The sequence below is a fragment of the Mustela nigripes genome, chromosome 5 (genome assembly GCF_022355385.1).
Source record: "Mustela nigripes isolate SB6536 chromosome 5, MUSNIG.SB6536, whole genome shotgun sequence".
NCBI classification, from domain to species: domain Eukaryota; kingdom Metazoa; phylum Chordata; class Mammalia; order Carnivora; family Mustelidae; genus Mustela; species Mustela nigripes.
The window spans coordinates 73,198,285-73,215,942 of NC_081561.1; the positions used below are offsets into that span (position 1 = coordinate 73,198,285).

General features: G+C 34.6%; 1 protein-coding gene across 1 annotated transcript in view; it reads right to left on the reverse strand.

Moving 5' to 3' along the window:
- The window catches only part of TRDN (triadin), a 294,196-nt gene that overhangs the window by 258,997 nt on the left and 17,541 nt on the right, over nucleotides 1-17,658 (reverse strand). Inside the window, exons 4-5 of the mRNA XM_059401567.1 lie at nucleotides 10,492-10,656; nucleotides 9,385-9,417 (exon numbers count right to left, since the gene is read on the reverse strand). Of these exons, the coding sequence (XP_059257550.1) occupies nucleotides 9,385-9,417; nucleotides 10,492-10,656 (198 nt within the window). The remainder of the gene's footprint in view (nucleotides 1-9,384; nucleotides 9,418-10,491; nucleotides 10,657-17,658) is intronic.

Below are 17,658 nucleotides of genomic sequence, written 5' to 3' on the forward strand. Positions count from 1 at the left end.
GGAGAGAATGGCGTCTGGAATAACAGCTTCTCACTCATACACTTCTCTAATCTGATTTACAGATAAGACCGAAGCAACCCTGAGATCAGATTTTGGTGCCCACGTCAAGGTGAATAAGAAGTGCCTCTGAGACAACTCAACTCTGGCCCAACCATTTCAGGTGTTTCTTGTCAGCGCAGGAATAATTTCAATGCTTTCTTTGGGATGTTCTTTCAGGCTCTGGTTTTACCCTTGTTATCTGTACCTACTATTATTTACCTCCTATCATCCTGGTTCTAGTTTGCTTGTCTCGATAGAGATGAGCTCTTTCTAGTAGCATAAGATACAAAAGGCACCGGGGTGCTTGGGTGGCTCAGTTGTTAAGTGTCTGACTTTGGCTTGGGTCATGATCTAGGGGTCCTGGGACTGAACCCCACATTGGGGGGTCCCCGCTCAGTGGGGAATCTGCTTCTCTCTCTGTCTCTCCTCCTGCTCATGCTGTCTCTCAAATAAACTTTGAAAAATCTTAAAAAAAAAAAAGATTCAAAAGTTGCCTAACCCAGTGGATCCAGAGTTCACTACAGCTGCAACCTCAGGAAGAAGTGATTCTCTGGATCACTGACCAGATCTTCCTTCACCTCAGCCACCTCAGACTTCTTTATTGGGAGTCTACATCCAAGCCTGCCACCTGGGCTTTGTCGTGGTGGGTCTGACTGATAATCAGAAAAACAGGCAAAAAGATAAAGCAGAGGGTTCCTTGTATAGCCCAAGGGAAAAGGCAGCCCTGCAGCTATGGAGTTGAGTTTGAATCCACACTTCCTAAGTGAAGAGGTCCAAAGATAAATGTATCTATTTAACAAGGTTACGAGGGCCTACCTAGTAACCAATATTCTGAGCCTATGAATTTTAACAAGTCGAGTCACCTTTCCATTTCATCTCCTTTTTTCACTCACCATATTTTTCAGGCACTTAATGTTCAGCCTGGTGTAAGCCACTGAAGCTGCCAACAAAGATGGATGCAATGAAATCTCTGGCACGGAAACTTGTCCATCTATCTTACTCCTGATGACGTGATACAACCTTCTCAATGGCCTAATCCTAAAGTCTTGAATATTTATGATGCACAAATTTCCTGGCTCTTCCTTATTCACCCTAACTGCAAAGAGCTATTGTGGGTTTCAATCAAGTGAGAAAAATACACAATGAAAGACCTGAGTTTAAATTTACTGGGCTCTTTTCAAGCCAAGGAGCTTTAAGGAAATTTAAAAACATGACTATAAGGAGAATGTAATTTGTTTTGTTCTAAGTAGAGAAGACTCTCTTCTGCTGTTGACATGCATCAGGTACAATCTCACTGAATAACAGCCTTCATACTTGGGTCCTGTTCAAACTTGAGGACAGATCCTTGTTTCAAAGAGTACATAATTAGGAAGCAAGGAAATTAACCTAACATAGTGAGGTGTTTAGTTCTTTCCTATAAGGTAAGCCATGATTTAACATGTAAGGCTACTATTCTGAAATTGAAAAACAGTTCTCCCTTCCCAAAAAAACTGAGTGTGCATAGTTCCAAATGACTAAAACTATTCTTTCTGAATTTTAAATCTAGATGTCTGAAAATGACATTATAAACGTCTTGTTAGGGGACCATTACTGTCTTCTGAAATTACATATTGCAAGGGACATAACTGCTGTAATGATTATTCTTATAAACAGAGTTACTACAGACCTAGGTTTAACTAAGAGTAAACTGTAAAAAGGAGATAAGTATATTCATTAGGTTGCACTTGGAAATGTTAGCACAAAAAATTTTAAAAGCTTTATATCCACTAAAGAATTGTACTCTCTTACACAGAATTTACCCAATCTGAAAAGTTAACATCACCTAAGTACCAATATAGAAATGTGAAAGCAAAATCATACTAGGTTTGTGATAAACCAATACTTTATGTTGGAAAAAGAAACAGAAAAATAGCAACACCTGTTGCACATGGAACTATATGTCTAACTTTGCTTTAAGAATACTGGATCTCTCCGGGCACCTGGGTGGCTCAGTGGGTTAAGCTGCTGCCTTCAGCTCAGGTCATGATCTCAGGGTCCTGGGATCAAGTCCCGCATCGGGCTCTCTGCTCAGCGGGGAGCCTGCTTCCCTCTCTCTCTCTCTCTCTCTGCCTGCCTCTCTGTCTACTTGTGATTTCTCTCTGTCAAATAAATAAATAAATAAAATCTTCAAAAAAAAAAAGAATACTGGATCTCTCTCTCTCTCTCTCTCCCCCTCTTCCTCTCCCTCCATCACTGTCTCCCTCACTTTATCTCTCCTTCTCTGTATCTGTGTTGGGAAGTCTGTGATTAGCTTTGACTTGGGAGTATTTATGAATTATTAAGAGAATTAAATTTATGTATTTTTATTATATTTCTATTTTTGCCCAAGATAGTTTATTCATTTTCAATATAGTTGTCGTTATTCATATTTTCATCCTCTTTAAGTTTAGTTGTATACGATCACCTCATCATTATCAAATTTGCAGTGCCCGAGTTATTTTATCTAATTTATTATCTGAATTACTCATCTATTCATTAAACTCTTCAATAAGGTTTTTTCAGTACATTATACTAAATAAGATAGTCTTTGACACATTTGCAATCTTACATTGATTCTGTTATTAATATGGAATAATTAACTTTATTAGGCATATCACATGAAATCTCCATTACAGTCATTTATTTTTTTATCATAGTTTTTTAAGATTCTATTCATTTACTTGAGAGTGAGAGAGAGAGAGAGCAAACGTGAATGTGGGGGAGGGGCTGAGGGAGGAAAAAAAAACTCCCCGCTGAGCAGGGACCCTGAGGTGGGGTTCCATCCCAAGAATCTGGGATCATGACCCGAGCAGAAGGGAGATGCTTAACCAACTGAGCCACCCTGGAGCCCCTATTTATTATCTTATTAGCAAACATTCATTGTGAACTTTTGGGAATGCTGTACACAAAGACTTACATGTTCTCCTCTGCGTAGCATATTGCTTAGCATGTAGAAAACATTTGAAAAAGGTTTATTGAAAAACAAATTTACTGAGGGGATAAAACATGTCAGTGCTCTGAAACAGTGATTATTTAAGGTGATTTAAGTGATTATTGACTATGGTGGAACCTTGGGCCTTCATCCTTCATTCTCACTCAGAATCCTTAGGTCATCCAGAGCACAAAATTTTCATTTTCATTACAGAAACTTTAATTATTTTTCCTTTGACATTACCTTAGAAAATTTTGGGAAACTGTATCTCCTTCTATGTTTTGAATATAACTTCTAAATTTTTATCATAAGTTTAAAAAGTACAATTAATAGATTATTATAAACTTTTACTTTTAAAAATAAAATTGTTTCATCTGGTTAAAAAAATGGGGTTGATGGGGCACCTGGGTGGCTCAGTAGTTTAAAGCCTCTGCCTTTGGCTCAGGTCATGATCCCAGGGTGCTGGGATAGAGCCCCGCATCGGGCTGTCTCCTCAGCAGGGAGCCTGCTTCCTCCTGTCTCTCTCTCTCTGCCTGCCTCTCTGCCTACTTGTGATCTCTGTCTGTCAAATAAATAAATAAAATCTTAAAAAAAAAAATGGGGTTGATGGACCTGATGATGGTCCATCCATCATGGATGGTACCACAATATTTTGAGATTCTTCATTATGGATTTAAAATAACAAAAAAGCTTTTTTAACATCTGGAAATTATATATTTTTCTTTTTTCTTTTTTAATTCATACATATTTTCATTCCATTTCCCTCATAAAATTTCATTCAAGAACAATATATTTTTATGATTGGGATTTTTTTCTTGACCATACTATCTACTTCTTTAGAAAAAAGTATATATTTTGAAATTTAGGATTTCTTTCATATCCTATGATTATAAGAATATGAAGGTTAATATTTTACAAATTTTCATTAAAGTATTATTAAACCTCAAAAACAAAATTTAAATTTTATTGGAAAGTCATTGCTCTCTTTATGGGATATAAACAACTTTAATTAGTTCATGTATTTGTGAATATGATTTACAGATGGAATTAGGTAAGATGACAAATATAACCCTGTTTACTTTTTAAAGTTACAAAGGTTGAGAAGCCTTATGAACATGTATGCACTCATGCATACATATGATTTATGCATGTGCATGTATATAAAGCTACACACACGTGCACCCACACATACACAGAGATGACAATTTTATTATGATAATTTTTTTTTAATCTTCTTCTAAGCAATGGTAAAATGACATAGGAAATCAATAAGGAATTTATTCTCAATGATCTCTGAGCTGAGTAACTCACTAATGACTTCTTCAGTTACATTGGAAATAAAAATTTGAAAAACACACAAAAATTTGTTACTCTATTCTTAGAGTCATTCATTTTCTGAATTTCCTGGACATAAAATGATTTTATCAGACCCACCAAATGACTGCTAGATATTTTTACTACCTTCACTCAGGAGTACCTTGCATAACCAACCAATATACTCAGAAAGGATGAAGAAAAATCAAAACATTGCAAATGGTAATGAATTTGGATAAAAATGATACTGTCTTATGTACTTCTGCATGTACATGTTGCTTTAGGTATATTTCATCTAGACCTTGGATGTTACTCACTTTATTTATAAAAAACGTTTGTCATGTTAGCTAATGGGCAAATCAGCCTTTGTTTTCAAACCTCTTACTCAAATCAAATTTATTTCTCTCAAAAAATGTAATTTTGTTTTGTAATTCAAAAAATTTTAGTCTGCATCTTTAGACAATTATTAAGAAAGAATAAGTTTTGCAACACACCTGGAAGGCATGTTATTAAAGGTAGATGAAAAGACTAAAATGAGGTAGATTTAATATAATAAATTTATTTTAGAAAATAAGTTATAAAAACAAGACAAACCAATATTCTATTGTAAATTATTTTATTTGTACTAACGTCATATAATAAATAGGTAGAATTTTAAACTCTTTGTGAAACTAAGATATGATAAAGAGTTTGACATTTCAGCTATATGTGTGAGGGGGATATCAAATTCAAATGTTTTGCTTTTGGGACTAAATAAGAAACTTTAAAATATAAAATAAATAATTTTAATAATTTTGTAAGCTATCTTAAAATTGTATACTTATCAAGCAAAAGAGAATATGTATTAAATATATACATTTACATATATGTATGCATTTAAAACCAATAGCTAGTATATAGTTTTATATTTTTTATTAATAGGAGGTAAAAAATACATATAATTAACAAATGGTGCATAATGTATTATGCATATATACATATGTACTTTAATATATGTATATAGAGAGAGTAAATTGGTTCTGCAAATAGCATATGACTTTTTTGTCAATAGGAGATACAAATTATTAAACATCTTACATTAGATGAAATAGAAAGGTTTGACTACAATTAGATTAAATGTTCTATAATGTAATTACATAAAGTACATTTTAAATTCCTTTTTTGAACAATGCAGAATAAATCTGGAAGGTATCACAGAAAGGTGGTATCTATGGGTTTAGTCAATGCATCTTTAAAAGTTTGGCTGTCTCATAAAATATCCCAGTTATATTTAAAAGAATCAGCATCAGTAACCTACACCATTTTGGTTGTTTCAAAGTGCTCTTTCAAGCCAATGGCACTTCCTAAAAGCAAGTATTGAGAATAAATGAAAAGAATTACTTACATTTAAATTCTTAAAAGACATTTTTAGCTTTTAGTATTTCTTATCTATATTATTTTTGCTTTGCTCTCATGGGACTCTTCCTCAAGAGGAACGTGATCTTTCACATTATGCAGCTAAATAAAAGGCAAAGTCATTAAATGAAACTGATCATTGCTCGAGTCTCCTCTACTCCACCATATCTTTGTTGTGAGACCCTCCCATCAAGAAAAAGAGTTCTCCTGTATCAGCACCATGATTCTTCTTTAGCAGATGTATGCAGGCCTGGGTAGAAAGGCCTATTGGTCTTTGGGGTGAACATTCCAGCAATTTTAGGATGGGTGAAGAACATTTCTCTATGTTGTAAAGTAGAAGTACTATTATGAATTTAGATGTGTTTTCAGGCAAAACTATTTGAGGAAAACATACAAATATAATTTCATTCCTTTATTGTTACCGGCACTTGTGTACACCTGGGAAAGTGGGGCACTAGCATCCGTGATGTACACCCTCCTATGAAGAAGCTACACAACAGGAAACTCCAAATAATCAAAGTGCACCTACCATACACAACACAACTAAGATTTACAGTGGTAGTTGATTTCCATAATTGTAAGTTTTGAATAATTATATAATAAAATATAATGTTTTATAATGATTCAGTGCCTTGGATGCTCATCATGTAGTGTATGGTAATAGAATAGATTATTTTAAAATTTTGACAAGCTGAAAAATAAGATGTATAAAGACACTATGTACTATTTCTCATACCCTAAAGCTGTATTTATATATAATAACATAAGTCACAGAATTGCAGACTCAAAAATTTCATCCATATTAATAATCTGTTTAATACTCAATCCTGTAACCATGAGATTATTTGACTAGATTATCATTCCACATCAGCTTAGAACTGCAAACTCCACCCATAAATAATTGAGTTTTTATTTCGATGAAAATAGCAACTGGACAAATAAAAATAAAATTTTAAGTGCATTTAAATAAAATGCTTCATAAAGACACAGGACGGTTAAATAAACAATACTACAGACTGATAATTTAGGTTATATAAAATGGCTAAATATTGTTGAACATATCTGAATGGGAAGGAAAAGTATTTCATGAGGAGATCAATAGAAAGTCATTCAAATGGATGAAAATGAAATGGTTTAGGACACTGTCATTTTAGATTACCAAAAAATGTATACTTCTTAAAGCACATTTTTTTAATTATTTTATTTATTTATTTGACAGAGAGACAGAGAGAGAGATCACAAGTAGGCAGAGAGGTGGGCAGGGGTGGGGGGAGCAGGCTCCCTGCTGAGCAGAGAGCCCGATGCGGGGCTCCATCCCAGGACCCTAAGATCATGACCTGAGCCAAAGGCAGAGGCTTAACCCACTGAGCCACCCAGGCCTCCCAAGCACAAATTTTAAATATGAAAATGTTTTTAAAAATCCATCATAAAATGGGGATAAGCTCATAGCATCTCTTCTCTAACAATACTTAAAATCCACTTTTAAACATAGAATATAATTAGAAATGTTCTGCAAAATATTACATACTGCTTTAAAATTCTCATTGCCTCTATGACACTACAACATAAAAGCTTATAAGTAAAAAAAATAGTAATTATAATGAAATATATTTCCTTCACTCCACTTCAACCAATGTTCATTATTGCATAGCTTCTATGCCCAAGATAGGATATATAAGATGTTTCCTTAGATGTCTATTTTCTCACGCAACTTTGTGAGTAATATTATTTAAAAAATATATTTGAATGATCTTAAATCAATTCTTTTAGTAATCCTTCAAGACATTAGTGTACTTGGCTTTATTTTATTTTAAAGATTTTTTTTTTTTTTTTGACAGACAGAGATCACAGTAGGCAGAAAGGCAGCAGAGAGAGCGGGGGGGGGGGGAAGCAGGCTCCCTGCTGAGCAGAGAGCCCAATGGGGGGCTCAATCCCAGGACTCTGGGATCATGACCTGAGCCAAAGGCAGAGGCTTTATTTAACCCACTGAGCCACTCAGGCACCCCAGTGTACATGGTTTTAAATACATATATCATTTAGATTGTTTTAACTAATGAACATTACTGACATCTTTTTCAAAAATATCCCTAACAACTATTTAATAGTTTTTCTGTTGGTTTTATAAAACAAGGTAATAATTTAGAGAATAATAATCAGCTTTGTGTGGATCTGCACTTTATGTTAATCATTACATGAAACAATTTTGAAGTAATCCCATAGGGAAATTCAAATCAAAAGGAAAGAACAGATTCTTTACTGAATTCTAGGTAGTGATTTATGGAGAATATGATCTTATGATATTCCTATAGAATTCACTTTATAAGTAAAAAAAAAATTTGCTTTTCTCTCTTCCATTTCCAATTGGAATACACAGTATACATAGACTGTTGTTTCCTGATAATGACTAGTAACTCATCAGCTTAAACTTTTACTATGTTCTAGGCACTATCCACTGGATGTCATCTGTTATACTATTTCTAACCTCAAGAAGTTTATCCTAAACCTGGATTTGATGGCAGAATTACAGCTTGAGTTCTCATCCTGGATTTGTGATCAAGAAACCTGTCTTCTCCTCTTGATAACTTCCTAAATACTTTCATTTCCGACTTTCCCACATTTGGGCTTCACTAGTTTAGCTCTCATTTGTTGGACAAGTTACAAATTCAAATTTTCCAAATTAACACACACTAAGTGGATTTTGCCCCAGATAATGAGATAATCATCATCTGCTCAGACAAGGCTGTAGCTCCCAATTTAGATCCCACTGTTTGCATCTACAGTAGGTCTAAGCAGATAGCAACAGAAGCCAGCAAATTCTCCCCTGGAGTAAACGCTCCCAAAAGCCCGCTGTTGAACATGTGCAGCAGTAACTAAAACATCACAACTGTATCAAGTCTGGCTATGTGCGGGCTGTATCTCTGTGACAGCAACTATACTCAGGAATGGTATCCCTTCTCCTTATTGTCCCTTCTAGACAATTCTTACTCTTTCTTATAAAAATAATTGCCCCTGTGAGGCTCTTGCCCCATAGCTATACACCTTTTTTCTAGTCATATTGCTTCCATCTTTTGGATTTGTGATCATCCCAGTCAGTTACGGAAGATCCTAGCAAATATGTTTCCACAAGAAATCTGTCTCTTCCACATCCAAGTACACCCAGGTAACTTTATTCCTTTGGGATGATACATGATACATACTGATGGGAGAGGTCTTTGCCTCCAGGATTGTTCTTTTCCATACGTTTCACACACCCTGTCCCCTACTTATCACCTAAAGATGAAGAATATAAATAGTGAAAACAAAATAAGGAGGAAAAGAATAAAAATTTAAAATCAATACATCTGGCCATAGTGAGAATAAAAATCAGGGGCATCATCACCTTCTGGACCATTTCTGAGGCTACAGAATTCACTCTTCATTCCTGCAATTCCAAGTCACATGACTCTGTGTGTAGATAGATTTGCCATCTACTAAAGAGGGCATCAATTAAATAATCAACTGAAAAAGAGTGCGGTCAGTCTCATTGGAAAGAATCAACTATTTCTTTACCTAACTATAAATCTTAATTTAGTCATTAAACAAAACTGTACATTAAAAATAAATTAAGGCTACAAGTCATGTAAAATATATTTGAATCATGCTGAAGATCAATATTACCACATTTTTTAAAGGTGAAAACGACCAACCTTTTTGTTTCAAGGGAGGCTCCTCTATTTCTCCTAAACCAAGACAAAAACAGTAAATTAGAAACACTTTTAGCATTGAATAATACTGCCTCTCTCTTTTCCCATTTTCTTTTGTTCATTAGAAAAGCCATCTATTAGTTTTGACATTAGTAGTTCTTATATTACTTTGCCTCCCAAATTCCAGTTTTTAAGTATAAACGTTGTTTATGTACATTTATGTGAGATAGTTTTGCTTTTATGAGTTCAATAAAATCATGGCAGCAATCCAAATTATACATTATAGTTCGTATATCATGTTCATTTCAGTTCTCTATTGTTCATCTTGACCTCTCACTGGGGCCAAACAAATACAAATTCAGACAAAGTCAGAGAAAGGGCTGTAATAACAGCTTTCCTGGTAGTCATGACTGAATACATGATTTCTGATGACTAAGGCTGACCCTCAAAAATGTCATGTAAAAGATAGAATCATAAGGCTTTGTTCTTTGTTTTTTTCTATCCATTCAATAGTAGTTTACGTATGGTTGGGGTTTATTTCCTTTTGTTTACTAATATATATGAGAGAGTACATAGGTTAGTTGCATAATTATTGTGATGTTTATAATGTCCCTCCATTCCACACCTCCATTTGGTTCAATAAGTTTACTTTTGATTATGATTTTAGTAGAATTGCTTTCTATTTGATCATGAATATGACTTACATGTAGAGAACACATGCCTATCAATTATCGCTCTTATTTCAGTCTTCCTAAAGATAAACATGAGAAATAGCTACTATTTTCTCCCCAAAGAAGCATATAGATGTGAGGTTCTATTGTAAGTTTGACCCTTTATAGTAAGACCCTTTCTACTATAATGCTACCCAAATGGTAGTATTTAAATCTGATATCTTTGCCATAATGACAGATAAGCTGTAAAATGAAAGCCAAATAGAGGCCTATTTACTGAGTTTGACAGTCAGTCAATAATGCAGTTAGACCTCAGAATCGTATGCATTTTGGTTTAGCCTGACCCAAGCACTCATTTGTGTTTAAACTTCAGCAAACCACTATCATGCCTATCTAATCTTGTTTTGAGAAGTTAGGTGGGTTTCTATGCTCTCTGTACCTTTATCAGCGTCCTCATCCCCATCATCATCATCTTCTTCATCACCCTCAGACGAGATGATGTCAGACAACAAAGAAAAGAAGCCATAAACCCAGTCCGTGGTTTCTTCCACAGCATCGTGCACAAGTTTTAGAGGATCTGAGCCAATCTTGGAAAGAGAGCTCGCTAAAAGTAATTCAAAACAAGAGAAAAATTTTACAATCATTCCCCCCAAAACTAAGAAGAGCCATTTATCCTGATTTGTGCCTTTGACACAAAATATGTCAATTTTATAAATGTAAATGTCTCTTGGCTACAATTTTTTGGGGTGCTCAGAAACAGAAACTATATTTTGTCATAGTATGCATGTGTATTCAATTAAAAAGGAAAGCTATATTTATAGTACAAAACACTATGGGGTTACCAAGAAAGAAATTGTTCTGGAGAAGTTTATAATCTAAATAAGAGTTTAATACAGGGCAAAATTAGGAATGGAATGAAATAGTGTCCATTGATGTTATTCAAATTGCAATATACACCCTAGGTTACGATGCTCAGGAACACAAGATATCGTTGTTGGTCCATCTTATACTGGAAAGTGTCATGAAGAAGGTAGCTCTGTAAATTTTTTAGGCAAAAAATAAGTTCCAAGTAGGTGTTAAGTAGCTGTTGACTAAAATAAGACTAATAGGCCCATTTATTATATCTTGTTGTGTATCAGTAAAAATCTGGAATTGTCAAGGTAGTATTTATATCAGGTTCCAGCTAGATTCACTTTGTTTCTTCTTTTCAGGCATCCCAGTACCTGAAAATTAAAAATTTATAAATTTCTAGTAACATTAGTAGATAGAATTAGGAAAAACTGAAGTCTATAAATCTTCCATTGTTTTTAATATCCTGAGAAATAGAAACTATTTGGGAACTGAAAGATTAAAAAATAAAAATGCAAGCAAATAGACGTAATAGGTATTTCTAAAATGTTGTCCTTCTTACTTTAATTACATGAAAATTACTGAGGGGAGAGAGATAGCCTTTAATATCTGATTGAAGAGGTGCTGTATCTAAAAATATGGTATAAATTACAACTGATTTTTCATCAATCTAAATTAAATTTTAGATTTATGTTTTCCTTAATTTTAGAAATTTTTTTAGTTTTTCAGGGATTTTTCTCCCTCTGATATCTTAAAAGAATAGAATTATATCAACATATGATATTATTTAAAGGTTAAAGATTCTAAAATTGGGCTTTTTTTCTGAAGGAGATAGGAAGTCACTGGAAGGTTAAAGCAAAAAATGAAGTGATTTGATTTATGTAACTTCATTCTCTGTGTTGAGGATTGAAAGAATGCCAGGTTGGAAACTGGGAGATCAGTAAGAGCCAAATGAAAAAAGCAAGGGGAAAGATGATGGTGATTTCTATCAGGATGATAGTGTGTATGTGTGTGTGTGTGTGTGTGAGAGAGAGAGAGAGAGAGAGAGAGAGATGTGGTCATTTTCTGAATGCATTTAAAAGATACAGCTAATCAGATAAGCTTATAGTTTGGCTCCTGGATGTGAGAGAAAGAGAGGGGTACAGGATAACTTCAAGGTTTTTGGCATGAAAAACTGGCACAAGGGAAATGCCTTTTGTTGAAATGGGGAGGTCTGGAGAGAAACAGGGTTTTTTAGGGGTCTCATATAAGTACAAGAATTTTAGACATATCAAACTTGAGTCACCTATTAGACATCTTTGTGGAGATATAGACTTCGTACACCCCAATATGACCTACAGAAGAGAAGTCTTAACCGAAGGTAGAAACATAGGAGTTTAGTAGAGGATAGAAGGTATCCAAAATCATGATACTGAATGATATCACCAAGGAAGTGGACCCAGGAGCACATGAACATTTAGAGTACAGAGAGATCAGTCAGAGGAATGAACCAGCAATTAATTATGACAAGGAGAGATGGAAAGACAGAGACAGAGGTATATACACACATTCAGGGAGGGAAAAGCATAAAAAAAAAGAATGTGATGTCTTAGATGTCAAATGAGGAAATTGTCTTGAGGATGGGTATAGAGTTCAACTGGCAAATGCTGCTGACAGGTCAAGTAAGATGAAGACTGAGCAATAGACCTTTAGATTTAATATAAGGATGTCACTGGTGACCTTCAAAGGGCTATTTCAGTGGAATACATTCAAGACCAAATCAGAAGAATTTAGAGGTGGTAAGTACATTTTACTATAAAGTAAATGACAGACTTTGGGCAATGTTTGGAGAACATTAGAGTCATTGTAGGTTCTCCATTGTTTAACATTGTTAAAATGGAAAGAATATTCCATTTTACACTGATGAGTAAGATCCTACAGAAAGGGGAAAAGTGTACGCTCACTTAGACAGCACATATACTAAAAAGGGGGAAAGTGATATGAGAGAAAGGATTTCTGGGGAAATTTTAACTTTTATGTCCTATTTCAGGGGATTCACACCCTATCCAAGGATGCCAAGTTACAAAATGTTGGTTTCAGGAAAATTTATCTCCATGATTCAGTGACAATATAACTTTACTCTTTGGACCTTATTTTACTGCATTCTGGAGAGTTTCATTTGAGCAAGATATGGTAGTCTGAATGATGAGATTAAACCTTAGAGAACAGAAATGGAATGGAATTTTATAATTGCAATTGAAAAATTTTAAAGAACTGTATGTAAGGAACTGGATTGTAATGGCACCAATAAATGTATTTTTTAGCACTAGTATATTTTATATCTAATGGAAGAATACGGCAAATGGGATTTTTATGATCTGAATAGATTGAGACCATTTCCCCATTTCCCTTTTTTTTCTAAATGTTCACTGAGGAACTTAACAATAAAATTCAACAAAATAGATATCGGTTTAATTATCCTTATGCTTAAATGCACTGTATATACACTCTGCAGACATGTATATTGCCTGGCTCTAAAATAGTCAAGCCAGGATGTTTTCATAAAGTCAGTTTTGCTGGTTTGAGAGCAGCCTCTGATTTTTAGTTGTGTGGACAACAACATTAAAAACATCGATATAGACGTACATATAGATAATAGATACAGATTATAGGTGTATATTAAATAAGACAGTAGTCCTCAAGTTAATTCTAACTCTCTGTCTTGGATATCACATCCAAATTATATCAATGGGAATAACACTAAACCATGCAACTAAACCTTTTATTGATGAGGAGTTTTGTTTTGTTTTGTTTTGTTTTAAGATTTTTTATTTTTATTTTTTTTTTATTTGACAGACAGAGATCACAAGTAGACAGAGAGACAGGCAGAGAGAGAGAGGAGGAAGCAGGCTCCTCGCTGAACAGAGAGCCCAATGCGGGGCTCGATCCTATGACCCTGAGATCATGACCCAAGCCAAAGGCAGAGGCTTTAACTCACTGAGCCACCCAGGCACCCCAATGAGGAGTTTATTTTTTTAATTGTATTTTCTTACCTCTCATGTTTCCATGAGTTAAATTAAATATATTACATTGAGGATCATCATAATAATAATAGTAGCTAACATAGAGCGTGTGTATTACCTGCCAGATACTACTCTTAGAACTTTATTTATGTTAATCCACATTTCCCTTTCAGTAGCCCAACAAGGGAGCTATATTATTTTATCTCTCTTTCAAATATAAGAAAACTGAGGTTTTGCTATATTGTTATCAACAAAAAAAACAAAGATGTGAATTCAAAATTGGTTCTAGAGTCAGTCAATGAGAGATTCTGGCAGGGGTTTTCTTGATGTTAAAAGGGGAAACAAGGACTTTGTTACATGGGAACATAAAGCCTAGAGCTGTTGTAGCCACCTTATAACCATAAAGACAGCCGCTGATAGTGAATCAGAGGAAGACAAAGGTTTAAAATGAAAGAATTTGAGTCCATATGACATTGCTGATGCACTGAATTGTCCAATCTTGGAATAATCGCCCTACCTCTAGAACTTCTGTTATGTGAGATAAGAAATGTTTCTCAGTGTTCAAGTCACTTTTAATTGTATCTTATATTTCTTACAGAAAAATATACCACCAGATGCGGGGGGAACTGCTCTAGGCTCCTTATGATCAGAAATTGGATTCTTGGCACTGATAAAAGAGTGCCAAGAAAGGCAAGAGAGGCAAGGAAAAGTTTAAAGTTAAATACAGTTTTTATTGGTCCTCTGTCTTTGAAGCCAAACTATAGAGATACTTAAGTTTCTAAATGGGAACATACATGGGATATTAACATTAGTCATTTTCTCTGCTTTCCTCCTAAAGAACCAAGTCCATGTTTTCACCATTATCCTTAACCATCGGTCTTACATTCTTTAAGGTATATTAGACTCATCTTTACCTTTCAAACCCTGATAAACTTCAGCAAATAAAAGTTATAAGCTTGGGTTCTGAGCTCAGACTGACAGCATTCAACTTCAGGCCCCCTACCGCATGCCATGCCAGGGCATATTGGAGGCAGAGACAGAAGGAAAAATAGTAACAATAATCCTGTCTTTATTTAAAATCTTGATATTTTGTTCATTGCAGACTTTTGCATTAATTTTGAAATTTTAAATATTTCATTAAAGAATCATGCATCTTAGGTACTGAGTTTTTCTAAGTCCTTACATTTTGCACCCAACGTGAGGTCGTCACTCACTTCACTCTAGTCCTAGTCCTCCACCCATGGATAGCTGTATGTTGCTGAGAGGATCAGCTTTTTCCATGTCTATTAAATTCATTGATGCTGTTCCTTTTCCAAAGTCACTCTTCTACAGTCGCCCCTTCATGCCTGTTATCTTTATATTCAGCCTGCTTACAGTCCATATACCCAGTTCTGGCAAACAGTATTATACAGTGGGAAAAAATGATTTTTTCCGTGCTTCAGTTTACTGAACTGCAAAAGGACAGTAAGAGTAATAATACTAACAAGATTGTTGTGATTATTATATGAGATAATACATTCAAAGCACACAGTATGGTGCTTGGTTACTAATAAATGTCAATGTGGAGAAACAAGCAAGATTGTCTTTGAATCTTGAATGAGCCAGAGGTTTTATTTATTTATTTATTTTTTTATTATTATTCTGTCTGTCTTTCTTTCTTTTTCTTTTTTTTCTTTTTTCAGTTTTCTAGCTGGGGCAGAAGCTTTCCCTCCCCTTAGCAACAAGCTCTGTGTATGACCTCAGCTTCAACTCAAGTCTCCACATACTGCACCACTCTCATTTCCATATCCCTCTACATCTCTGGGTCCTAAATTCCCACTGCAGAATTACCCTCTCAACTATAGATTGCCTCATGCATATCTTATCAGAGGAAAGAACATCTCAGAGGTGGGGTAGATTTGCTCATCTGCATTTGACGAAGCCACTCCAAAGGATGGTGATTGAATAGGAATCCTAGGCATCTTCTGACCCTTTTGCCCAGGAGTCCCTGCCTGCACCAGATGGTATTTACTGAACTTGACTCAAACTCCTGGTATATAAACTCCTTGGGGTAAAGCACCTAAGGCAGAGTAAAGGAAATAGTAAATGTTATCAATTCAGCTCTTAGAGCCATTTAACTCAAACATTATGGTGGTGCTCCATGAATATAGACTGTTACAAATATTGTTTTGTGATCATTAGGACTCATGAAAGAACTAGTGACTGCCCCTTACCTCCCGGGAAATATTCACATTTAAATATTTGGATTTAAACTGAGGTAAGGACTTCTCAAAGTGTCACAAATGTTACCCCAATTAGAAAAAATTCAATTTGTATGTATGTTGATATGCGTACTTTGAACATAGGAGCACCCAAATGAAATTGACTAGGAAATAGAGAGATTCTTCTCTCAAGACAATTATTCAGGACTTACTATGTACAATATCCTATCCTGATATAAACAACTTCGTGCTGCCATTTACGGGCTTGCTATACAGGTGTTTCTAATTTTGATATGTGAAGAAAACTGTCTGAAAATATATAGTGTCAATTTTCCAGACCTAAAAAAAATTCCAATTTTAAGTGACTGGTTTCTCCATTCTTACTATAGATAAGTGCTGGAATACTCTTGCTTCTGTTAGTGAAAATTTGACCAAGTAAAGAAAAATATTAGCAAACCATGCATCATTTAATATGCTCTGAGCATATGACAATTCTTGCTTGAAGTACTGTGAAAATTACTCGGTCTTTGTTCAGGGTAAACAGAATTCTCTAGAACTTAACCAGTGCCAAACAGAGCTTCAGATGTATTTCTCATTCCCATGCTACCCCTAAGCATGGGAAGAAGGGAACATAAGTAGGTAAAACAAGTAAAAAGATAAAAAGATATAAATGTTGTGTTAGTATATGCAGAAAGCAATGGTTGTCTCCTCTGTGTTCTTAGGTTTCTTATAATCAGAAATGCAACTGAGAGAATGAAAATTCTTATTAAACATTTTAGACTTGAGGTTTGACATAATTTATAATAGTCAACAATTTCCTAAAGATGTAAGGTTAAAATCCTGATTTAATTTAGCTTATTTTTAACCAGAACACATTTGCAATGGAAAGTACTCAAAATGAACTTAATAGCCCTCTGAGTCTTCAGGCCCCAGAGTTTCCAGCATTGACAATGCTAAGTGCGGATACTTAAGAAGTAACAAACAAGAATACATGCTTTTATATCCACTTATTAAGGTCAGTGTCCTTATCAAAGGGATATTTACTCAAGACATTGTGCTTTAAAGCATTTTAGATCAGTCTTAAGTAACTTTCAAACAATTTCTCATGGGTTAGACCATTTAGCTTAAAGTTGGTTGAACTCAATGATGTCAGAACTGCCATCTTTAATTTTTATCATCACAAGAGAAGGGCTTTCAATTTCTTATACTCCCTTATATGCCTTTTTTCTCCCATGAATTTATGGTTTTCTTATTCTCTAGTTCACTTCAAATTGAAAGTAAAGCCAACATGTGAAAAATATAACACAAAAGAAAGTCAAGAATTCAGGAAATGTTTAAAACAGCACATGTATTCCTCCATAGTTAATCTCTAAGGTGTATTTATATCCTGCCAATGGAAGTTTGTAAAAGACACACTAACTTGAATTCCAAATCTTCCCATTATTTTCTATTGTAAATTCCTGGAGGATAGCTATATTTTTGTAAGATTCTTTCAGTTCTGAGACAACACTTGATATTTTGTTGTACCAGAATAATAATAATTTGTAAAAACTA